The 26,594-nt window shown below is 40.0% G+C and overlaps 1 protein-coding gene and 1 long non-coding RNA gene across 8 annotated transcripts in view; one reads left to right on the top strand and one right to left on the bottom strand.

Annotated features, from left to right (window-relative positions):
• LOC140843144 (uncharacterized) overlaps positions 1-14,476 on the top strand; it is a 176,768-nt gene extending 162,292 nt beyond the window's left edge. The window contains exons 7-10 of the long non-coding RNA XR_012120690.1: positions 638-750; positions 10,799-10,976; positions 11,503-11,572; positions 14,349-14,476. This is a non-coding gene — a long non-coding RNA (uncharacterized lncRNA). The remainder of the gene's footprint in view (positions 1-637; positions 751-10,798; positions 10,977-11,502; positions 11,573-14,348) is intronic.
• The window catches only part of GALK2 (galactokinase 2), a 160,554-nt gene continuing 144,183 nt past the window's right edge, over positions 10,224-26,594 (bottom strand). For all 7 annotated transcript variants that reach the window (XM_073211781.1, XM_073211779.1, XM_073211782.1 and 4 more), the window contains 2 exons: positions 21,216-21,417; positions 10,224-15,054 (listed from right to left, as the gene is read on the bottom strand). In XM_073211781.1, coding sequence (XP_073067882.1) covers positions 14,847-15,054; positions 21,216-21,417 — 410 coding nt within the window. In that variant the 3' untranslated portion in view covers positions 10,224-14,846. The remainder of the gene's footprint in view (positions 15,055-21,215; positions 21,418-26,594) is intronic.

The following is a 26,594-nucleotide window of genomic DNA, read 5'->3' as shown; positions in this document are numbered from 1 at the left end:
CTTTAAACTGACACAATGTTACATGTCAATTAGTCTCAATAGAGCTGGGAAAAATCCCACAAGGACAGGAAAATAATATATGAATGCCTAGATTCACTTCTGAAGTAAATCACTTATTTTTCAGCTGTTAGGGCAGACTGATTGCAGAAAGCCATTAATATGGTAGCCACTGGCCATGTGTGGCTCTTTAAACATATTTAAATTAGTAAAATTAAGTGTGAGTAAAAACTCAGTTAATCAGTTACACTAGTCACATTCAAGTGCTCGCTAGCCATATGTTCCTGCTGGACAGTGTGGATTCTGAACATTTCCATCATCACAGAACAGCTCCACAGAGAGCATTGCCTTAAGTAAAAAGAAAAGTTTGGTGTATTCGCAGACCTTGAGATGACACCTTGGGATACAGACGCCTGCATGTACAGAACTTCCTTTTGCCTTGCTGCTTACCTCCCAATTTTAGAAATTCAGCGACCTAAGATTACATATCATCTTATTCATCCATCCAACAAAATAAGCAAAAAAGTTAATTTCCCATATGAATGCTTAAATTTCCCTTCACATTTTGCTTTTTTTGGTTGAATTTTTCCCCTTTTTATCCTAGTTTTATTTCATTTGATTTTTCTTTGTTTTTGTTCAGAGATGAACTGGTCTCATCATGAAGGTTTTTGTTCCAAACAGCATCGTTCCATACAGATGCTCCATAGAGGAAAGCTTGCCACTGGCTATACATGCCCCCAGGTCAATAACTCTGTAAGTAACCTAGATCAGTATAAAATTCTGCGATTGCCATTTTACAATCAGATTTCTGATCCATAATTCTGATCCATTGAATTTCCACTGATGCTAATTCATGTCAGTTACCTAAAAATAACCTAATAACTCTCCTCTAGGCTCTCAAGGATCCCTTTAAGAACTAGTTTTTTTTTATTTAAATATATTTAAGATGTATATAATAGAGCACTTTATAAGCAGAAAAACATCATGGAGGCCTAGTTGGATAAAGGATACATCAAGTATTGTGGGATCCCTGGAAGGTTAGCTTGACCTACTCCCCTACATGACCCTCTGCCTGCATTTTGTGTCCTCCATCTTGAATAACTATGTCCCCTTCATGACCCCCTGCCTCCATTTTGTGTCCTCCATTTTTTTGTCCTCCATCTTGAAATAACTATGTCCCCTACATGCCCCCCTGCCTCCATTTTGTGTCCTCCATCTTGAATAACTACCCCCCACATCCATTTTGTTCTGTGTCCTTCCATTGCCACAGAAACCATGCCCAGGAACCTGTGCAACAAGACCCTGACCCTCCTCAGCCAATCAGCTAAGGCCACGATAAACCACCCCACCCCACCCCTTGGAAAGCCCCTACCTGTTTTCCAAAAGTATAAAAAGCAAAAAGGGAACTTTGTTCAGGGTCCTCAGACCGAGTGCTGTGTTCTGACGGGCCACTGAGACCCTAGCTCGAGCCAGCAATAAAGACCTGTTTTGCTCTTGCATCTTGCGACTGAGCCTGGTGACTGCGGCTCCACACGGGGGACTCAAGGAAATGGGGCACAACAGTATTTAAATGTTGCTCTTAGAAAAGGAGGTTTTTATTTTACATAACTTAATGAAGCTATTCTAAACTTTTTGAGTAGGTTGCTGAGTTTCTTCCTTTCACAAACTCTGCCACTTAAAGATGGAGGCCAAGTTTTAAAAAAAAGTGGAGGGGGGACAAATATTACACGTTTTTTAAGAACTTGGGGAACAAAGGGGTTTTGTTTTATGTGGGTAAGTATGTTCACAGGTATTGTAAGCATTTTGCAGCCACCTTGAGCCACAGACAATCACAAAATTGCTTGTAAGATCCAGCAGTTTTTTCTTATAAATTCCGTTTAAGTTCTAGTTAGGGTTTTATTTTCTTTTAATGAAATACACAAACCACAATTCAGAAACTTGTTATTAAACTAACTAATGAAATAAATAGAAGACTTTAATTGCCTTAAGCAATCAGGTTCCAGGAAGTGGGTTATATCCGTTTTTTAGCCACAATTTGGACTACAAACATGGCTCAATGGAAAAATAAGTGGGGGAGCATGAGGAATTTTCATCCCAGAGAATTAATAAGAGTACAAGGTTTGTTTTTTAATTTATTATAAATGCGGCAAGGCCTAATTTGTATCAAAGAAGAGAAGAAAATATTTTTTCAAATATTTTAATAATCCTCAACATTGAAAAAATGGATACACTTGTTATACATGTTAATGGCCAATAAAAAAAAATCAGGTGGAAAAGCCATACATTTTTAAATACTTAGAATTTAGGACTAAAAAGCAGCATCTCAAGTAAATATAAAAAATTGACTAGATTATAATTTTGTTTTCACCCAACCAATTTCTCTTCCTAAAAGATGGGCAGGCAAAGGATAAAGTAAACAAAACCTACACTGTTATTATATGTTCACGCCTTAAGTATCATCACTAGCTTAGGGCTCTGAGTGATTCTATGAGGCGCTCAGGATTTCAGAAAGTGAAACCCTCTCCTAATTTAGAGTTGAAGTCCCATTTATTTAAGGAAAAACCAAATTGGCTTCTTTGGTGGTTATTGCACACATTCATTCTGTTTCGTTACTAATATTCACATATGGTTGATCTCAGAAATGGGGGCTCCAGAATTTCTATCTGTATATAAGAGGTTTAGATGTTTCATCCAGTCACAAACAGGGGGCTAGAGAGCTTGTCTCGAACCTATGTGCAGAGAAAACCCAAAGTTTGTAAGTGTATTAGGAACAGCTTTGGGAGTGGAGAGGTTGACAGAAAAAATGGAAATGGCAAAGTCCCTCCAAACAACCCTTGGAGCTGTCTCTGTTCAAGGGCATAAATCATAAAAATTGTGGAATCTCTATAAATTAACTTCTTTATCCAGTCTTGCCATAGAGTGAACTGTTACCCATAGATAAATTTTCCAAATAATTAGTCAGCCATTTGTAACACCAACATTTTTTGTAAGTATTTTAATGAAAATTTTCCTTAAAGATATATCATATTTCCTTGATTTCTTAACATAGCAAAAAATAATTACCTTTATGAGGATGACTAGGCTTCTCCAGCTGAAATCCATGATTCAACAGTACCAAAATAGCAGTGAAAATGCTTGCTCAGTCGGCACAGAAGAGTAAACGCTTTCCTGACTAGCCTTTCCATACCGGCCCCCACACTAGTGTGAAGGGGCTAAGCAATCCAACAGCGAAGATGGGAAGTAGTGTCAGTGACAGAATCCCACCTAAGATGGGGTGGTGGCACAGAGGAGCACCTTCATCCACTTTGGGCCAGCCCTGCACTAATAGAGAACAGAGTGCTAGACTTTTATGCCTATACTTTTATAGTTCCGTCTCCTCCTCTGAAAACTGCCTGTTGTCACTTCTCATTCCTACTAACTCCTTCAAGTCAAACATCGTATCTTATTTTTGTGTCTCAATATCTAGTAAAAATCCTGGCAAGTTTGTTGAATACTTTTAGTTTAATCTGTGTTAATATTTCCAGTAGTAGCCCTATACCCTCAACTTTCTAGGCTATCTACAAAACTGTTGCTAATGATGAATTAAATAATGCAACTGCCAAAATAGTAACTGCCTTTTACACACAATAGCAGGTTATAGAATGTGGATCAGATTCCAACAGTAGCACCATCTCCCATAGAATACATCACATGTACTTAGTAACAACTCTTTTTTTTAATTTTTGGGTAAATGGCTATGTTGTGGATGTTTGACACTTGCGAATCTAAGGTTAAAATATTTTAAGTATAGGCAAAGGTAAAAATTAGGCAGCAGATAACTGTTCTAGGATCAGTTTGGACCACATGCTAATAAGTTATTTAAATAACAGTTTTTAGGGTTAAGATTTAAATGTATTCTGGCATATAAAGGCAGACATTCTGGCCACTGTTTGCTGCCTGGTTTCCTTTTATTTCTTACACGATAGCATTATGTGTAGAATGGGTAATTTGTCCTGAAACCTGATGATCTTATGTGAGGCCCCGAGGCTATTCCCAGGAGTGTCTGTTAAGGCTCCTGCAGCCTCACTCTAGGACAATACTTTTGGAAGACAGGAGCAAAATTTGCCCTGGGCCATTCTTTTCTGGGGTCTCACATACACGCAAGCTCTCAAAGACTAGTTATTTCCCTTCCAACAGTCTATGTTTCTTCATCTATAATATAATGAAATGGGACCCAACAATTTCTAAGGTCCCTTGTTTCTCTAATACTTCATGATTCTAAAGGGAGAATCAAAGACCCCAGAGTCTGAATCGAGGCCTCTTGAATGTTTCGAAGTCTTGGCTTGACACATCCCAACCACAGTGGTTGTGAAGTCCCAGAATAGTGCCATTTTATTTCTACCTAAATGGCTCCTTCCCCATTTAGTGGTTTGCCATGTAACCTCCTTGCAGCAGTGCATGAGGAAAACCAAGTGTGAGGTCAGTTCAGCTGATGGAACTGGAAAACATGTTGCCACAGTCATCCTCAAGGAATAGAATACAGCCATTCTTCATAATTTATAAGCTTTGAGTGCTCTTACAATTGGGGAAAATTTGATGTCTTTAAGTATCTGAAGAGAATAAAAATTAAACAAACATTAACAGAAGTTTACTGAAAACTATGACCATTGAATAGTTCGAGAAAATGCCTAGGTCTTAGTCAACACCAACATCACACAGCCCAGAACCTCATTACACAACACAAATACACAACTGTGACCTAATTTTGTGGGCAGTGAGAATGACTTTATAAAGAATGTATGCCCAGTTCATTTCAGTAATGACATATGTTCAAAATTAATAATTTATAAGAAATAAAACACAGTTGTTTGTTTCAATACTAATAGTATTTACTGAATGTTCAAAGAAGAAAATCCAATTAGCTCAGAGTGACAAACAAACACATCATCTTGCTCATAAGTACTTCGTCATGGAAACTGTACTCAGGAGCACAATATAACTTTGTAGGAAGACAGAATCTCTGAAATTCTTAACAAGCTATCTGAAGGAAAAATCAAATGTAAGCAGGAAATAGCTGCTTGTAAATTAAATTTCAGCAGCTCCAGACCACCAGCTCTTTAGCAAAAGAGAATGATATTCAACTTTCTGTAACTTACTCAGATCTTAGACTCAGGCGCTGGACATGGCAGCAGAGTAGGACCGGCACTAACAGTAGCCTAGCGTCTTCAGGCGTCCCTTGCCTCAGGAGGATAGCGGTGCCTTCCCTTATGGGGCTGCCGGACCTCTTCACGGCTCTGACAGGCAGAGGGGGAAACTAACAGTGGAAATGTGGCATAACTGAGATTTCTGGCTTCTTGCTTATGGAATGAACAGGACCACAGCCTCTTTTTTCAACCATGTGCATCACACCATGCCCAAGCTAATCAAGACCTGGGCTATTTTTTTTTCCAGAATTCAGACATGAGGACAGAGACAGGCTTCCCTTGCTGGACTGGTGTGGGGGAGGGGGGATGTCATATTGGAACACACAATGGGGGAAGACTGGAGAAATCGGTGATTTCATGTAAGAAAACTGTTGGCATCAAGGCAATAGAGCCTTTGTAGTACGTACACTCTGAAATCTTTTGCCAACATTTAAATAATTACTACAAAATCTGGATGAATGGGGAAATTACACATATTGGGAAAGAAAACACATCATTATAACAATAATGTAAGATATATGTTTGCATATGACAGATGGAGAAGCACATGGAAAAATGAAAATAGTTTTTTGTAAAGTGGGATTATGGGATAATCTTTTCTTTTTGTTTGATTACACTAGTACTACTATAATGTTTGTATAATAATATATTTTTCTAGTTTTATTGAGAAATAACTGATATGCTGCATTGTATAAGTCTAAGATGTACAGTATAATGATATGGCCTACATATACTGTGAAATGATTACCACAATAATATTTTTTAAGTCTTGCTGAAACATTCTTCAAAATGAGTAGATTTTATAAGGCTTAATGTTTCTCTGCTTTAATTATTTAAAAGGAGGTTTCCACTACTTCCTTTTAGATTTGAAGACATGTATCCTTAATGTCATTCACTGAATAGTCAAAAATATTACTTGTGCAGAATGAAATCTCAAGGCCAAAGTTGGAAAGTTAACTAGATTCAGTGTAAGGAAATTGAACATTGAAATTTTACCATTCAGACTTGATTCATATTTAGAGAAAACTGTATTTCATATGGACATTTATTCCAGTAATGTCATTTATAAGATCCCTGGAGACATGGATATTTGTACAGTGTGATGAGTTGTGAATGCCATGAATTTCCTGAAGACCATGCTTGCTGCTGACCATAGGTTGCCAGAACAACAGGCTGAAAACAGAAAACTCCAATTGGTGAATTGGCCGTTCGATACAGTTACTGGGTGAATACAGCCTATCACTATGAAATTTCTCCCCCCGAGTAAAATGAGCTGCCCTCAAACAGAGCTCCAGTCCAAAAATGAGGCTCACACCAGGAAGAGACTTCCTGGGATGGCCACAGCCAGGCAATAAATAGGAATGTGTTGAGTAGAGCTGTTTTCATGCAAGTGAAGATACCAGTCACACTCTCATCTTGTTAACAGCCTCAAAGAGAATTCTAGAGATGCTGGCTCTAAAGATTCAGTCACAGCCCTGGCATATGTTGAATATCCAACAAGTGTTAATTCCTTTCATCTCCACTCCATTCCCATCTACTGCCCCAGCCCTTCACCACCACCTCAATTACAGCAACTTCAAGGTTTCTTAATTAACGTTAGCCCTCTACAGTGTTTGATATGCTAATCAAAAAGCAGGCTAACCTGATGCACTGGTGCAGGCTTTCTGGATCCAGGTCTGTAACTCTTGGGAGAGCTGCCCTGTCAGCCTCCTGCACAGGCACTGATGGGATGGATGATTTAGGGGCTGACCACCAGGCAGGACTCCCTGCCCCCAAACTATCATCCCCACTGCTAAGCTTGGTGCTCCAAACTGTTCTAAGTTCCTTAGGGTCTATAATATTAGTCCAGTCTCCAGGAGACACATTTTTAAACAGCCCTGAGTTCTATCAACACCTGTAAAGCATGTCTTGAAGCTATAACTTCTCTCCATTTCGACTATTACCACCCTAGTCCAAGCACCACTACCATCTATTGCCTCAGCTATGGTAATAGCTTCCTAATCAGTCTCTCTTTTTCTCCACTTCCCATGAACCACTTACCACTGAGGCGGCAAGGCATGATTCACCGTGAGACCCCTGCTGAAGGCCTTCCAACAGCTTCCTGTTATACTTTCCCATGGGCTTCGAAGCCCCTTAGAAGATCCAGTCCTACCTACCTCTCTGAGCTCACCTCCTCCACTCTGCCTTCACTCACCGCTCTGGCTACACGACCCTTTCTTCTATTCAAACATGGTGGCCAGCTCCTTGTCCTCCATGGACTTTTCTCTCTGATGTTGTGCCCCTAAACACATTCCCAGCCACTCTTCCTATTTTACTTCCCATATAGATGGATAACCATATTTGTTTGCTTATATTCTGTGCCCTCAACACACACACACGTCGTACATGCAGGTGCACATGCTCTGGAATGTGAGCCCTGTGAGGGTGGAAATCTTGCACATCTTATTGTTGCTGAATCTCCAGGGTCCAGAACAGGGCCTGGCACACAGCAGTGCTCAGAAAGGAATAATGTCACCCAATTTGTTGGCCCTTTCTTGGTTTTCAAATTGACCTCTATGACTTCCTTGATACCCCCCTCCTTAAGTAGCTTCTCACCAACCACGGCATCATCTCCTCCTCCTCCGGATAACCCCTGAAATGTAGGCATCCCCAGGGTTCTTTCTTTAGCCTTCTTTCTCTGGCATTCCCCTTCAGTCTCTTCCATTCTCATTGTTTCAACCATCACGTCTGAAGAGTCCCGGAATTCACATCAGCTCCCATTGCTCTCTATCTGCATTTATTGAGGATTTCTAATTGAACATGCCCATCGTTAAAATACCTTCTCAACCTGTACAGTATGCCCTTCAAGTTGACAGACTTCCTAGTCTCTATGAAAACAGTTCCATCATTATCCTAGCCGCATTTAATCCCTCCTTTGCCTGCCTCTCATCCAGCTTCCAGTTAGCTAAAAAATACTTCCTCCTCCGTTCCTTTGCAAAATCTCAAATTCCATCCCACACTCTTCAAGCCTTTTGCCATTACCCTAGTGATGGGTCTAAACTGAATAGGCTCATATTCTACCTCACAGAAAATCAACACAGGACAAGCACTACCGCACCATCTAGCTCAACTCCCATACTTCACAGACAAGGAAAAGGAGGGCCACCCTGGTTAACTACCTTGGCTACAATGGCCCTAGGTAAGTGCTAACCATAGTGCCAGAACTAGAGCTCAGTCTTCAGGATGGCACCCTTCTATGGTCTGTGGGAAACATGGCCTATTAATGCCAGCCAAGGAGAAAGGGAGAGCTGGGTGGGTACTGCAGAAAAGCCTGAGAGAGAAGAGAAGCGGAGGACACTGAAGACACACACTTTGTTGACTTCATGCCGCCCCTGAATAGGGCTACATCTTGAATGAATCCTTGGAGTTGTCACTATTTGTTTGCCCCCTGGGGATGCCAGCAAAATGAAACAATCAAAGAAAACAGCAGCCAGCCAGGCAGGACAAAAGTCAGCCCTGCTGTCCATGGGTCCCCAGTGCACCCCACACATGCGTGCACACAGCCCTTAGATTTCCCACATTCCCTGGGAAGATCGGGGGTGGACATGCTGTAAGAGGGCCCCTGTGGAAGCAGCACGGTGGAGTCCAGGCCGTCCTCAGGTGTCAAGGGGCAATGCACGTGTTTTAAGAGGGGATGTGCTGGGGGATTCCTCACACCAGGAGCCTCTAAGGAGGGGACAGTGGAGAATTGGTTCGCGAAGGACTTTTACTGAGATGTACACGTCAGCAAATTGCTGATTATCCTTTCCCAATTAGAAATGACTGCTTTATTTTAAAATTTAACTCCAAACTTTGATTTTATAGAGGAAAACAAAGAGTTAATGATGAAATAAAAGTCCTAAAACAGCAGCAGGAAAGAATTGAAAAGGAGCTTCATAGGTTTGTTTCTTATTCAACTTTATAGTGCTTAAAAACATTTTAATGGAACAAATGTGTTACATAAAAGTACAATGTGTTTATTATGTAAAAATACATTAACCCAATATCTGCAAAGAGATTTTCCACTGAACAGTTCATCCGGAGTAACCTTTAACTTTTCTTTATCCATATAATCACCTTCTCTACTAATTTAATTGCTAAACATTACCATCATCTCCTTTTACTCCTCCAGCCAGAGGACTTAAGCTGAACACCTTTTAAAACATAAACCCATAACCCTGCCCCGCCCTAGGGAAGATGTGAACTAGAATATAAACCTATTTAGCTGGTCTCTCCTGGGCTAGTTCTTTGTTCCCCTTCTGCCCTCTGCGTACAAACATGTCCCCCACTAAAGTAAGGCAAATTGGGCACATTTAATTTGTTTATTTTATTAATTAGAGTATAAAAAGGAAAGCTATAAAGTATTGAGGCTAATCCACTTCTTCCAACACATCCATATGTGCAAGAACAAGTATCAGATGAGTGCAGCCCTTCAAACAAGCCGTGGGTGGAGCACCACTTGCGCCAGTCACGCTGCCTGCTTCCCTTCCTATTCTGAAACTTCCAAAGCCAGTTTCCCAGTCACATGAGACAATGCAGCCCATTATTTTAGAATTTTATGTCACTTTCCGCCGAAGATCTTACACCTAGCTCTCCTGTTCACAACACCTAAAGTCTGATTCCAGGTGACTTTCACAAGTTCCCCCAAATCAAGTCTACACGGGATAGGATTTCTCACCACTGAGGATATTCAGGAAAACGTAGAGTTCTCAGAGCAACTCAGAAAAAGCATTCAAATATGTTTTATGCAATGGCACATTGCTGGAGAAAATGAATGGAAAAATACTCATTTGGATACTTAAATATCCCATGTGCCTGCTAAATCTACGGGCATAGCACAAGTTTCCACCTGTAATCTTCAAAAAAGAGATACTCATGGAGAGGAAAATCTATCAAAAAGATGGGGGATTAGGTATTGGTGTTGGTTGTAAAACTGAATATACTAAAAATCCACTGAGTTGTACACTTTAAAAGGGTGTATTTTTATGGTGCATGACATGTCTCAGTGAAGCTTTTAAAAAGAAAAAAAGGGAAGGAGACAGTAAATTAAAAAAGCAAGTTGGAGGATGGGTTTATTTTAAGGAAGTGAGATGAACCAGAGTCTGAGGATGACTTGTGAGTGCAGGGGGTCACGGGGAAGGGCACTGGAGAGATTCCAGAGTGTGTTTAAATAGGACTCTGAGAAAGACACCCAAACTGTAAGGCCAGATATGAGAAAAGCAGGGAAAGACAGACCCAGAAGATGATAAGAAGTGAAGAGAACATCCAGGTTGAAGAGAGAAAACTGGCAGAGATAAAGGAGGGAAATGAAGAGGAGGCACCTGTCAGTCACGGAGCACTAGCTCACGTGACCCTAGGAGGCAGCCCTGTGTGTCCTCAAGAGAGCACTAGGCTCGATGCTAAGGAGACCGGACAGTAGGTTTGCAAGGGGGGGTCGGCTAATGCAGATGTTATACTTCAGCAAAGTATATTTGGTATTTTCAGAAAATTTTACTTCCTACAAATTTCATGGAAGAAAAATAATTTTTAAATGTTTCATTTGAAAATTGCCAGTGAAATTGACAGCTTTATAATACCCTTTTCATTTTTCTTTCTCTCAGTCTGTCTTCCTCTTGCTAATATTCTCCCTTGTCCCGAGTCCCTACCTGTCCTTCCCTAGCCTGCCTCTGCCTCTCCCCTCGTCCACAGATCTCTGAAAGGTTCTACCGCCTCCTGAACTCAACTGTACAACTCCTGCAGGAAGACTTCTTGAATGAGTATTTGGTGACAGAACTCATGGTAGGTAGATTTCTGATTCCTTCCCTCAATGGGCTTACAGCCTCGTAAGCACCCTCACACTCTGGCCTTTCCTTCCCTCTCTCCCCCGACCAGATCCTTCCCCTGCCAGTCCCTTTTACTCTTCTGTCCCCTCTGACAATCTCTGAAGTGTGTGCTGAAGCCAGGCAAGTGGAATCAGTTAAGGGAAAACTGTGTGAACCATCTCACTGAAGAGGATGCTTCACCGGGGATACATGTCACATGTGAGCTGGACCAGAAGGTTCACGTCACACTGCTTGGGTTCAAATCCTCTGTTGCTAGCTGTAGGACTGTAGGCAGGTTACTTAACCTATCTGGGCCTATTTCCTTATTTAAAATGTAGGATAATAATAGTATCTACTTCACAAGACTTGTTGTGAGATTATTGTCGGGAGTATGTAAAATGCTGGCAAATGCCCAGTGTATTAAACTTATCATAAATGTTGACTCTTAGTTGGTGTCAGTACAACAACAGTTTGATTACTGATTTTCTTTATTCAATGATTAGACTCCAAGTAAAGGCTACCAAGAAACCATATGAAGTTGGGAATGACTTTGAGGAGTTCCTACATGGAATGGTATGTTTCCTTTTTGAAAATAATTGAGAATTCTCTCTCTAGCTTCTCCTCTATAGACTGGACTTATATTTAATAAGCAAGATATGGTTTCACATCCAAGTTACAGTGGCAGGATACAATACATTCTTGTTATTCAGCCATCCACATGCCCATTTAGGAAAATCTCTATTTTACATATTAGTGATAACTTCATGCTCACTTATATCCCATCCCTTTCTTCTCACCAGGGACAGTTATATAACATCCAAATGCAGTAAGAATTTCAAACTAATAGAAAATTATTGGTGTCTGAAGTCACAGTTTATTTACTGCTAATAACTCAATAAGAATGTATTGAATTCTGATAACTAGGTTAGATGAATGGTCCCTGCTCTCAATTAACTGAAACATAAGACAGAAATGATAAGGTTCTAAACAGGATTCAAGCATGAGAAAGACAAGAAAAGAGGGGAGACTGTCCCTTTTTTCTAGTTTTCTTTGTCCTCTCTTCTTCTGCTCCTCAACTTATGGGCAGGTGAGAATAGTGTACAATAAAGATGAAGGCTGGACAATCTGAGGTCAGGAATAGGAGAGAGCTCTTTCTTTTCAGCCTATCAGGCTTCTACTCAATAATCAAGAGCAATCCTTATTGGCCACAGGTGTAATGTCAAAACCCAAGGTCAAGTAATCTAATCAGATTCCTGTATCAACTAGAAAGGAATAAAACTAACATTAAACAGGACTATTCTTTACTTCCATAAAAGAAAATTTTTTGTCCCATTTTTCTTGGTGTCTCTTAACTACTACTGCTAGAGACATGGGTACAGAGAATTATTCATTTAGTGTAAGAAAACACCTGTGCAAGTGTGCTGGTAAAGGGCAAGTGATGTCAGCAGGTAAATGGTAAATGGCTGAGTATCAGGGAAACTCCTCGGAGTAGTGGAAACTGTACCACGTGGGAGAGTCCAGGCCCCATCTAAGCAAGGCAGCTACCACCTCAAGTCTAGGCCGTCGCCACCCTGTGGGAATGGAGGCCACTGTGTGACCACATCGCCCACCATCAGTGATCCAGATTCTTCTGTAAAACTCCTGATTAGGACCCTAAATTTTTAAATGCTCTGGGAGAAAAATTAAATATATCTATAGACCAGATGTAGCCTATTAGCTGCTGATTTGCAACCCCTGGTCTAAATGCTGGACTTGGAGCTCTTCAAAAGCTGGCTCCTGCCAGTATGGCCAATCTTATTCTCCACAATATCCTAAGGCAGACCCTTCACTCCCACTGAGCCTTCTGAACACAGCACGTTCACCCAGGCTCAAACTTTGCTCATCTACAATGCCTATTCCCAAGTTTTCCAATTCTACTTTTCCTCTAGGGCCCCGCTTAAGTTCCATCTTCTACATGAAACATTTTTCCAGTTTCCCTAGTCCCATCCTTTCCAAAATAGTTTGATATCTCTCATAATTTCTAGAATAACACTGGGTGATGGTTTGACCGAAAAAATAGTTCTTTTCTTCAAGCCAGACATCAAGACAAATATGAAGTAGATCCCTGGATTAGAACCACAGTGTCTTCCAAAGCAGAGCACACACTGTAAATTTTTACTCACGTATTGTACAGATGGAATCTCATAGTGAAAAATTTAAATAGAATACCAAGGCAATGGCAAGTGCCCTTTTCTTTTTTTTAATGGTAATCCAAGTGTCCCTAAAGAGTTATTTACATATGACAGATCTTTTGTGAAAAATGGAAAGGTACTAAAAAACACAGGAGTTAATTTTAAGTCAATTCAGATTTTGGATTATTTGGTTTATAAAACAATTTTTTTTAAACAAAATTTGACTTAAGTTTTCTCAAGCATTTATCCTTCTGGAAAGAATGATGCAGCACCAAAAGTTTATTTCAGAACAGGATAATATAGATTTCCTAGTACTTTATATGTGACTGTTGTCCTTTGAGAAATATTACAACCAGCTTCACCTGAGCCTCTCTAAAACTGAGATTCAAGATGATGATGTCTGATCTTTAAGTTGCACATTAATGAGCAAAAACAATCATAGAATAATAGAAAACTGTGATAATTTTCTGGATAATTCATGCCATAAAACCACTGCTGTTTCAATTTCTGATTACATCAGCAAAATGTTTTTTGGTCTAGATCTTCATATACAGCATTATGTATAGTGTATCCATGAGAGAAAGCCATTCATTTACCATCAGGAAATGGACAAACACTTCTGCCCACTTTTCGTAACATATATAGGCACCCAACAACACCCCTCCCATCCCAGAACCCACTCTAAGCCATTTCCTACTGTCATCCACATACCTGCATACCTGGCCTACAGGTATGCTAGACACACAACAAAGGAAAGCAAGGGATGCGTGGAACAGTAAGCATGTCTTCTGGATTAGAGAGGCATTTGAGAAAAGATAGCATAGAGTGTAAAGAAAGTAAATTTCATGAACAAACTGAATTACCTGAATTATCATTCAGATGATGATCTATTTCAATGTGAATGGAGATAAAGACTTAAAGTGTCTTTTATCTAAATTTCTCCAATAAGTGACAGAAAAAGCTCAGGGCCAAAAGAATTGAAAGCAATTGTTTATGTGATATCACATGGTTAACAAAAATTTGATGAGCCTAGGATTTTCTTCTGAAATCCATCTTTTGCAAAAAAAAGTATTTTTAATTAAGTGATCCTTCTTGTCTTGATAACTGGGGAAATCAACATTTAAGTATACTAGGTCCAGGAAAACCTGTGAATCTTTAATAATGTATTATTTTAATAGCATTCTGAAGCTCGAATCAAGAAAGAATTTCCAGCATCACTATCATCATGATTATCAACAGAAGACTATGACTTTGAGGAAGAAGAACACCAAGAGAAACCAGAAATAAACTGTACTTAAGAATATTACATACAGTTCAATTGGAGCCATTTAATTGTAGCAGTATGTTTAATTCAAGTCCCATCCATGAGGTCAGTATTGAGTCAGTCTTTTACCATTCATCTTTAAAAATCTTAAAATCAATAAATCTCAGTAAATCATCTTTAGGAGATCTGTCCAAGCATAATTTTGGCTCTTACTGGTAGAAAACATATTTTAAGATGGAAAAATCATCATTATGAAGCATAGAGAGCTTTCAGCCATTTCTTTGGAAATACATCTTGATAATAGCAACCGTTCATCATAACATAAAACAGAAAAAGGATTAATTTACTGTGGCATAAGAAGTTCTGCCAGTTCCTAAATGCCCTATAGTTTCTCTGAGATTTTTTACATTGTTTAGGCCTCAAGGAAAACCAAAGCCCCACCTCCTGGCTTGGTAGCAAACAACCTCTGCTCCTCAGGCACTAAGCTCCGGGCGCTCTGCTGGTAGTATGCTTCGTGCACGTTTGCTAGGAAGCTGGGCAGCTTGTCCGCAGGGACTATTGATACCGTGCAGCCTCCCCATCCTGCTCCAGTAAGTCGTGACCCTGGAGCCCCAAACTTCCTAAAATGAGGAGGAAAAAAATTAGAACCTGTAAATGAAAATAAGAATGATTTACCTGGTGCTTACAGAACCCACAGCCTACCCAAGTTCTAAGAAGAGACTATCTGTTATTGGTTTGTAGGATTTTTTTCCAGTGTTGCCAAACGTTTTAGGACATTAAGAAATGTATAGTGTTTCAGAAAGTAATTTGAATTTTAATTGTAGCTAAAAGTAGCCCTACGTAGTAAAACTAGTCCTAAGGAGTAAAAGTTAGCAGTGTTCCTGCTGCATGAGAGCTAGCAATAACCGCTGGGGTCTTTGATTCCATAAAGTCACCACTTGAAAAATTGTATAGCAAGCCTGCAGGACATCAAAAGGAGAGAGTAAAAAGAAAACAAACAAAGGACATGATCAACATTAGGAATCAGAAAGTGGCTCCAAACAAGGGCAAATCAGAATTCAAAGTGCAAGTCTTACACAAGCGAGGGCTTCCTCCAGTTCTTACTCAAACTGCATTCTTAAGGTGTGGCTGGCTATTCCGTATGAAAGAGGCAGGCTCTTAAAACAGAGAGCCTAGATTTGTTCTAAGCCAAGAACATGCTGTTAAACTCTAGATCAGTCTGTCTGTTCTAATGAGAAATTATGCAGACTCTGCACAAAGAGGATGGCAGCCTCTACAGGTTCATACCCACCTTCCCTTCACCTTCGGGAGCTGGCCTGACAACTGGACTCAGAATTTACCATCAGACAAACTGTGCAATTGGGATGGAAACTACTATATAAACCACCACCCAGCAAGAGGTTAATTTTAATCACCATCAAGCAGGCACAGTTTCAAACCTAAGATTTATACCAAAGTGAGGGGCCCTACACAGAGGACAAAGATCGCTCATCTTTAGAAGATATAATTTATCCTGACAATAAAAGTTAAAATACTTTCAATTCTTCCTAATAAAATTTCCTCCAAATTCACCGCAGTTTAAAAACTCTGTAATTAATATAGTGCAGTTTTGTCCCCTTTTTCCACCTAAATGAGCTACTTTACTTCTGGAAAATATCAGTAGAATATTTATCCCTACTCTAGGACATCAGAATTATTGCACACCAGTAATTCATTTTCCCCTCAATGATTTTCTCCACTGATTTCCTTACATCATCTGTTTTATTCATTTAAATATGCTTTTCAAATAAGAATACTTAGGGTGAAACAAAAATGCTCGCAAATAAATAAAGATTACTCATCTTCTCCTGTCCCTCAAATATACAGCTACGGCCCAGAAGCAGAACTGGGCCCAGACTCCTATTACTCAGACTCTGGGATTATATAAGATTACACTGACTTCCTAGCTGGCAAAGGGCCAGCTAGCAATCTGGTGATTTCAAAAAAAAAGCTGTCATATGCAGTCACATCAAACTATCTCTCTTTGTAGAAGATGCTGAGAAAAACTGAGGTGTGATTGAATTATGTCTCGAAGACCCTGACATTTGGATATCAAAGCCAACTGTTTGCATGGTCTGCAGAAGAACAGCGTGCCTCTTACTTGGCCTTCTAAGACTCAACTATACCATTTTGCTGTTAGGTATATTTTCTTACCCTTTCTCATTTGAACAATTTTTGAAAGCTGTGGTTTCAAAACTGAACCTAAAACAAATGGAGAGTATTGTTTCTAACTGGCTGAAAAACCCATAGGAATTGTGCCAGAGGGCCTATTTCCCTGAGAATCTTGCCGGTTTTCCAAAGAGCAAAAACTGGAAGTCTTTCTAGGTGAATACATTTACTTGTGAGTCTCCAGAGCTGTTCTGTCACCACCTTGCCTGCCGAAGATGAAAATGGATGGGCTGCATCAACATGATCTGAAATTTCCCAAAGACAGAATGATAAGTACTATTATGAATAGCCTTCTGCCCTGAGTCAATGGCATGGGGTATCACTAAGCAGTAGGCTGCCCCAGCAGGGGTTAGCAACCCACCCAACTACCCACAAAGGCAGAAAGGTCCTGCCTGCAGTGCTCCCCACTTGTGCTTAATACGCCCTTTGGTGCATGCCACAGAAAGGCTAAGAGAGACCCAAAAGTTAGAACACCAACATAAACTTTATATTAAGAAAGACAAGTAGGTATGCTAAGGGTATTTAGTGAATTTTCCCCATGCATTTTTTTTCTTGGAGAACAGTGAGATAAGACATTAAAAATAAAGTTCCTGAGCTAAATACACATCTTAGAGACAATATAAGAATTATGAAAACCAAACCCTAAAATTTCCCAATATCACCTTGGTGATTGTGGTGACTGGGTTGGGAATAATGTGGAAGGATTGGTCAAAACAACAAAAGCAGTCTCTGCCTAATAAAGCATGATCTACAAAACAGAGGCTATGGCAGGTGACAGATGGAGAATTATAAAGAATGTTCCTTTGATCCTTTTATCACTGAGAAGTGCGTTCATGTCAGTAATTTTCCAGGCATCCAATATAGCCTGACTAAAATTTTCTACTTTTAAATGATTTATTGATCATAGAGCACTTACTATGGTACAAGGCACAGAACAATGTGTGTGTGTGGCAGGGGGGACCCAGTAAGATTCATGTCTTCTACAGACTGCAAAGAGGGAAAGCACGGAATTGTGCCTTGCATTTCAATTCAATTTTATTTATTTCAAAATCAATAAAATATTTTATAAATATAAAAAATAAATGGGTGTTATACAAATGGATATTAAATTAATTATTTCAGAAAATCTTGAATTTTCAGAAAATCTTGGATTCAGACACAGGTTCTATCTGTCTAACCCAAGCCAAGCACAATTCTAGGTATTTAGTAGATTCTAATAAATGGCTGCTGGATTATATTTGTTTTAAAACATCAAAATATATACTTATGCTTTTACTTTTTATTAATGTTAAAACACTTCAGTTATGTAAAACCAAGTATAGCAATAAATAAAAAGATGAAGCTTGCCCAATTTTAAGATACCTCTCTAAAATGAACAAAATGTAAATTTTAAGAAATGGCTCAATTTTAAAGTAGAAAAATTTAAACAACTTTATATTTGAGATAGCTCATATGTATATGTTACATATAAGCTGTCAGCAATGTATTCTTTACCTGGTAAACTTCTGGCTTCTGCTCTGAAGTCTAGATTCTTCTGGCTAGATTCTCAGGAAAATAGACCTTCCAGAATAATTTCTATGATTTTTAAAGCCAGGTTAGAAACACTTTCAGATTGCTTTAGTTTCAAGAAACCAGACTTCAAATACTGCTCAAATGAGAAAATATAAGAAAATGAGTACAAATTTATTTTAGAAATACAAACCACTAAATGTCATTGAAGACAAGTTGGTTTGGTTCCAGCAAATGGCATATATAATTTTTGGAGGGGGGAACAATAACTGGAATACAGAGGCCCAAAGATAAGTGAGCCCCTAAAGGCAGCCAAAATGGTGCTGTCCCTTTTTCTTGGCAGGGTGTACAGATTAACCCTTAAAATCCTGGGCAAAAGAGCACACAGATACGAATTTGCGTTTCAGTTTTCCCCACTCTGACCTGGTCAGGAGCATGGGTGGGTACAAGAGGCTAAGCAGCACAGCCATGCAATAAAAAAGATAACAAAGAAAACATTAATTATATAAGTAGCTTAAGGACCAGACAACCATTCTGACCAAAATATGCAATGTGCCAAAGGTAATCTTTCAATATGGGAAACTCAGTCCCTATATGATTATAGCAAAAGTGGAAATTAATTTTGATACTTAGCAACTGACTTTCCAAACAAAAACAACCATAAAAAAGGGAGTGAGCTCCTTATACTAGACACAACTGAATTTTCCTCATTAAAGCAATACAGCAGATGAAAACAGGCTAGACAGAAAACACTTCAGCTGCCATTAAGAAAGGAGTTTCCAAGAACAAATCAATGAAGGTGCTTTCCCAAACCCTTATAAGACATAGCCACTGAATCTTCCACTAGGACCATATTTCTAAAAACTTATAGACCTATAGACTGCTAGAACGGAAAAACACACTGGAGTTCATAAAGCAAGGCAATAGTACAAAGTCACAGAGCTCAGAATGAAATGGGGGAGAGCTAGAACTCATCCTTCCTAACTTCAAAGCCAGTTTTCATCCTAGTCCGTGCTGCCTATCTACATGGCTGTGTTCCATGTTCAAATACTGCACGTTATGACAGCCAAAGCCTCCATTATTTAAACTCTAAAGCAAGGAGAGGAAAATATGTAAAAATGGCCCACATTCCAATGTAATCACATCTCAGTATAACCACGGGAAGGGGAGAGAGAAAGGTGTGGCAAAACCTGGATTGGGAGCTCCGCTTTCCCATGGACTCCTTAGATGTTGACTTGCTCAACTCACTTAATGTCTCAACATTCTCAGATCTAAGGCCCCTTCCTATGCTTATATCTTATGGTACCATAAGACAATTCTGACCCAGAAATGTGACTTCTGCCTTCCAAAAGTGTGGCTTTTGCAGAAGCAAGGAAATTTTCTCAGGCCCAAATCCCAGAGGTCATCTTGATTTCTTCTCTTTCACCCACACCGCAAACTGTCTCGAATTTCCCTCCAAGGCATATCTGACAGCCCATCGCAGAGCACAGACCTGCCAGTGGCCATCAGGGCCCACGCAGTATGGCTCCCACTACCTCTCTTACTTCATCTCTCCTTCCCTTACTGCCCCCTCACTGCACTTTTCTCACCGTTCCTCACACCTGACAGTCACACATCTGCCTCAGGGTCTGTGCACTTGCTGTTCTCATTTCTCCACTTCCTTTAGGTCTCTGCTCAAATATCATCTCCATAGAGAAGCCTACTTCAACTGTTCCATTTAAAGATTGCCCACCCAACCCTGGTGCTTTCTATTCCTTCTTTTTTAAAGCACCTAACACTACCACTCAAATTAATTTTTAACTGTCACTTCCCTCTTTTCCATATGAGAATGTGAACTCCATAAGATCAAGAGCTGGTTGACCATTCCGGGGAAAGAAGCTCATTAGAGAATTCCAGGAGGCTGGCAAATGCCCCTCCATTGCTTTTCAGGTGACATTTAAACTATCTCACTACCTTCCAGGCAAAGACCTCTTCCTGATTTCTGCCCAAGTCATTCTACTTTCTCTTATTTCCAGAACAGAACAGAATTTGTCCCTTCCATTTACTGGGCCCTTGATATTTTCAGAGAAGAGCTCTTATAATGAAACAAGCTCTGAAAGGCTTTTTGGCAATTAGCGAGCAAACTCCGGCTTCAGCAGAGTGATTCTCATCAATGCTATTGAAGTCTCTTGACACGTTGGGTTCCACATGCCATTTGTGATCACTGGAACTACTTGGTTTAAACTTTTTAGGCTGGGAGTGTGGCAATGAGTAAGGCAAACCATAGGCACCAAGTGGTTGATTATATTTTCATTACTAAACTGCAGACAGTTCTGTATTATCTTCTCACAGAGGAAATAACATCTAGCCTCATTTGGGAGTTCTCCCAATTTCCCTTGAAGTTCTCTCAAGGTCAATGAGATCCCTTCTGGGTAAAGGGATCATTCTACTCTTATTATCCCCATTCTCTAGCAATTATAAAGCAGTTGTTTCAGACTTTGTGAGAGGTTTTCCCTCTATATTTCTGTCTCAACCAATCATTTATAAACTGGGCTTCCCTTAGCCCTCATTTTCCCAAACCGCTTCACCTAAACCTGAAGGTGGGAAATCCTGGCTTTCTGAGGCAATTCTTCCCCCACCTCTTCAATACACTACTGTCAGGCTATCCATTTTCTCCCTTCTTTTGAATAAAACTACTAAACTTAGGACACCGAAGAGGAGGTACTGTCAAAGCCATAGCGTAGTGGACACCATTGATTAAAACATTGTAAGAAAGTAACAACAGTGTCCACACCTGAGAAAAGCTCCAATCGGTGCTAATCATCCAAAGAGCGAAGTCTTTCTTGTGATATTGTGATGAACTGTCTCCAAGCCTGGAGCCTCATAGAGCCATGGAGTCAGGTCTCCAGTCTTTCTTCTACAGGTATTTAGGAGGGAACAAGTTCAGCTCTATACACAGACAGCCCCTCATGTAGGAAGTGGGAAAGGATCTTCTTTCACTTAGAAGACTATGAAAATGTTATGCCATCTTTCATTCACTCAGTTTCTCTTCCCAGCCCCCACCGTGCCACTCTCTCAGCCTCACCGACAGATGTCCACGAGCTGGTCCAGCTCTGGGCAGCTGCACTCATACATGTCCCGGCAGCTCGCGTGGCTCTGGTTCATTAACTCCCCCAGCAGCGGGACCATGTCATCAGGCGCTTCCTCACACATCTTCTTAAACTGGAGCACTCGTGCAGCCTCGCTGTACACGTGCTTGGCCCGCTGGCACAGTTTGAAGATGAGCACTTAGGAAGGAAGGTGACGGGGAACACAGTGAGAAAAATTTGCTGGACAACCCAGTGCAAAAAAAACAGTTACTGAGGACTTCCATTTCTGCTGAGGACTTCCGTTTCTGTCTTCATTACCAGTATCTTAGACTTTAAGTAGGTCTCTCAACTGAGAAATCCTTATAGTCTAAGATGGTCTCTTTTCAAGTCAATTTGACTTTTTTCTTGATACTGAAGATAATCAGGTATATTTTCTTCACTTCATTCAGCACACCCAGACATGTGCACACACATGCATGCCAATTGACTCACCCATAGGTAACATGTATTGAGCACTCCCTGTTTCAGGTACTTTAAAGGCACCGTCTCATAGAGGGTTTATCACAGCACTGGGGGATGCACAGTATGATCCCTGTGTAACAAATAGGGAATGAGGCTCAGCCAGCGAAGTAATGTGCCTATGGCCAGAAGCAGAAAAGATCAGGATGTCTGACCCCAGTGCCACTCTTTTCACTGTGCCTATCAGAAGAGGGCCACTGAAAATGCTTATGCTGACAATTCTATTGATAAAAATGTACCCAAGAGATAAGCACAATTATTTATAGGCATATAGATAACTGCAGCATTATTTATCATAGCAGAAGATAAGAAATAATCCAACAATCCAATCATCTAATATTAGGAGACATTTAAAAAATAATGCTATATTCATTTTAAAAAATTACTGCTAGCACCAAACATTAACAGTTAACATCCACAGCAAGAACTCCATGCACAGCCCCATCATCTGGTCCCTGTTCAACACAAGCTTCATGAGCTGCAGCTGGCTGGGCTTCACGGCATTCACCAGTTCATGAAGTGTAGGGACTGGAAGACAGTGTGTGATGTGTTTGGGGCCCACAGCTCTGCTTCCACCGCCAAGCACCTGAACTTCTGGGTCTCTTGATCATTATGTTCCTCTCTATGGTACATAATGGTTATTTTCTCCTTGACACACTTCAGTACTTTCCAGATTATCTACAATGACTCTAACTTCAGTTAAAGAAAAGTGCTACTGCAATGGCTGGGTCTATAATGTTTACACATTGCCTTGAATAACAACTGAGACCTCCTTACCATTTTTGCCCATGCTGAACCATGGCTGAGTTGGTGCAGTGGGCATGGGAAAGTTTTGGAAAATATGTGGAAGCTATCTAGCCTACTGGAAAGAGTGAGGAATGAGAATCAAAAGGCCTGTCATTTCTCCTCAGCTTTGTGGCAATTAGTTGTACCCAAGTTGCTACCTCGACAGACTCCACTGCCCCATCTCTAAAATGAGGTTCAGAATTGCTTCTCAGGATCCTTCCAGCTCTACATTTTAAGATTCTATTGCAACAAGTATCCTCCCACATTGTTACATTTTGTAGAGGATGCTCTGACTGTTAGCTTCTGTTTTCACCCCCAGTTCTACTCTCTGCTCTCTGCACCCACCATCTGCCCCAGGAGGCTTTCCTGTATAAGGTGTCCTTGTTCTCTAGATTGGAGAAAGGGAGAAGGTCAGCAAGAATGGGAGGGAAGAGACTGAGGTGAGAGATGCATTCCCCAGCTCCCTCCTTGCAGAGCCATCGGGCGCGTGCTCGGCCCTGCACTGAAGGACAGTGAACATCCTTCTGAGGTGGGCTTTTCCACATGACTCGCTCCTTCAGGGTCTGCCCCACGCTCCTCTCCCCTAGGCTATTACTGCTTTTTCAGGAGTGCTTTTAGATTCCACTTATGAATCAGTAGATTCTTTTGATGTTTCAGGTTACATTTTTTTACCCTCCACAGCACTGTCCCCCTAACTCTTGGAGATGGATAAAAAAGGCAGCCAGGGCCAGAAGAAGTGACTAGTCATCCTGAGCATTTGTGTAAAAGTCTAATAATTAGAAGGATGGGACTAACTTTCCTATAAATTCATAAAGAATTAAAAGTTTTCTCTCAAAGGTTCTCAATTGAGTCATATCAGGTATATTAAATTTACAGTTAACTCCTTTCATCAGTGAAATGATGCAAATTCCCATGAATTTTCCTGTTCTCTTGCAGAGGACCTAAATTCAGTCACCAAATCTTATTGGTTCTTCTTTTACACTGTGTTTTGTAATCACCCCTCCCTTTTGTTCCCACTGTTATTACCCAAATTTACACTTTTACTCCCTTTCCCACTTGAACGATTTTGCAGTGATGTCTATACTGATATTCCTGCCTTCATCTCTCTTCCTTGCAACCTACCTGAGGTCAACACTGTCAAACTGAGCTCCTAACACACAGCTTTATTCACGTTACTGCCCCAAACCTTCACTGCTTCCTCAGGGTTTACAATAATCCAAATTCCTGCATTTAACATGTTCAGTCCCAATAGGACTCTTCCCTTCAGCCACACTGGCATATGGTAGTTACACAAACACACCTTGCTTCTGGGTATACACACCCATTAGTCCACACAGAAAGAGTTTCTTGCCCTTCCTCTCCCTGTCAAAATTTTACCTCTTTCTGAAGGCTCAGTTTAAGTTTTATATGCTCCATGAAGCTATGATGGCCCCAGCTGGAAACACTCTCTTGACTCTGAATCTGTACCACACTCACAGTACATGGCACTCATTTGGTGCTTATCATACACTTTCTGCAGTAATTGTTTCTCCTGTCTCTGCAGAGTTTACCAACTGCTGAAGACAAAACCAGGTCTGGTTCCATGCATTTCACCACTACAACCTTTCACCCCATGGACCTTCAACAGTGCCTCACATGATAGGAGCTCAATGGATGTTCTCTGTGGATGATGATATGATTAGGACTTTATTTTCAACCCCAGTACAAAATCAAGATACCTCCATATATATAGGCATTGTTGTTGTTGTTTTTAAAAAAAATGAGGTCCCAGTATTGCAGCTTACTCAAGTATTGAGGCTGAGGAAAGGGGACATCAGGATTCCCTTTGCTTTGAATCTGTAGCTGCTGATACCAAGTATAGATGAAAAATAAGGAAAAAGAGAACTTCCAGGTGAAATGTAGGTGGGAATAAAGACACAACAACATGTTTTGTTCATCAGTAGCCAGGAGGTAAGAATCAGCACATGCTGCAATGTGAATTTGTTATTTCCATAAAGAAGTTCAATGAAAATGGGAAAATGATTTATTTTAGGATCTGGGTATCAAAATATCCCAAAATAAGAAAGTCTTACCAATACCCAACACTGGCATATACCTTTGGCAAAATCACACCATTTAAAGAAACAGCACAGGTAGATTTAACAATAACAACTCAATATCTCTGAACAGAGAAGGAAAAGGATGGGCCATTGATTGACATGCAGTACCAATAATTTTATGTATGTTAATATAATCCAGGTTCTAGAATATACATTTTGAAAGGACAGAAAATGACTTTGGTAACTATAGTTTTAAGATTATTGTTGTTTTTAATTGAGGTTACTAGCTTTAGGAGTCCATATGGTTCAGTTTTACTTCTGAACTATTTCCTATAATCATAGGCCAAGTTATAAAATCAGAGCATGGAGGGTAAGGAGAGAATATTCATTTTTACTGTAATGTCACATTTACATAGAAATCATCTAGTTTCCAGGTGCACTGTTATTATAGCTGCAACACAAAAGGCACAATAAAACAATATCCACTACAATCCTACAATAGCGTGACTTAGCTGGCAAATTACTTTACAATGCTCTGACGTGCAAAGATTTGTTTTAAGCTTTGAGTTATGAAGATGCTCAAATATAAAGGACAGTGGAGAAAGCACTATAGTAAACACCATAAGCCCATCACCTAGATTGAACAATTATCAACATTGTGCTATAGTTGCTTCAACTGACATTTTGCTGAAGTATTTTAAAATACAGATGTGATGTTTCATCCCTATGTATTTGGTTGTTCATCTCTATAAAATAAGGATAATTTTTTATATAACAGCCATATCATTCTCACATCTAACATAATTACCAATGATTCTGTAATATCATCTCATATTCAGTCCATATTTAAATTTTCCCAGTTGTCATTTAAATTTCAGTTGATTTACACCAGGATCCACAGTCCACACATTCCATTCCATTGTTATATCTAATAAATCTCTCTTAACCAAGAATTTAGTGATTTTTGATACTCTGGATTCTCAATGATATATATATGTAAAACATAAGCACATTTTAAGGCCATATCCTGTGATAAAACTCCATGTAGTCCATTAGGGAGAGTACGCTTTGATTTTCCTTTCAGATTAAATGTTTTACTTTAGGATTAAATATCCTCAAGTAGAAAGTGCTCCAAGAGATGATTTAGATTGACCTTTGGGACTGGTGCTTTGATTTATGACAAAAAACTCAGATGCACCAAGCAGATTATCAGAACCTCACAAACCTGACACTCTCTTGTATCTATTCTCTATTGAAGAGGGTTTCACAGCAAGAATTCTGAACAGGAATGCCTAATGAGGGCTTTCGCTGAGCCCTCTGAAGGTGCATGAGAGATTGCCACGGCTTACACACCAAGAACGGTAGTGACTCAGACAACAAGGGAAGGGCAGGAAGGGCATCTGTTTCCAATTGTGATATAAAAATCCTGCCAAAGGCCACAACAGATTCGGAGACCACCCTTTGGCAGGGAAGGCAGTTCTGTGTTGGCTGTACATCACAAATGCTCTCTAGATCCAGGGCTCTGGCTGGTTATGTGCTGGCAGCTCATTGGGTCTCTGTTGTGAAGATAGCAAAAAATCCAAGAAAATTTGAAACTGTGTCCACAATAGCTTTCTTCCTTGTCCAGTTAACTTTAAAACTGGATGCTCCATTTTTCCATAAGCTCTCATAGTCCTTGAGAGCAATTATTATATTAAAGGATGAAGGAAGTTATTTCTTACTGGGTTCATTGCATGCATGATTACTTCCAAGGCAAATTAAATTTAAGAATATAACACCAATGCCATTTTCCTAAAATGCTACTAGTGTCCTATCCTGAAAATGGGAAATCAAAGGCTTTAAAACAGACTTGGAACACCGACTTTCTCCAATGGGAACCTTAGATAATTACTGAATCTAAATGCGAAATCATGACACAGAATCTGAAATCTAGACAATCACAGCCAGACACATTTAAACTGCAAACGCTGAATAAAATCACTTCTGTAATAATTCCATTTGCTAGCTTGGAACTGTCCTCTCCTCCGGCTT

Source organism: Manis javanica, chromosome 8 (genome assembly GCF_040802235.1).
Source record: "Manis javanica isolate MJ-LG chromosome 8, MJ_LKY, whole genome shotgun sequence".
NCBI lineage: Eukaryota > Metazoa > Chordata > Mammalia > Pholidota > Manidae > Manis > Manis javanica.
The sequence above is the reverse complement of the archived record's forward strand: the minus strand, read 5'-3'. Positions and strand labels throughout refer to the sequence as shown.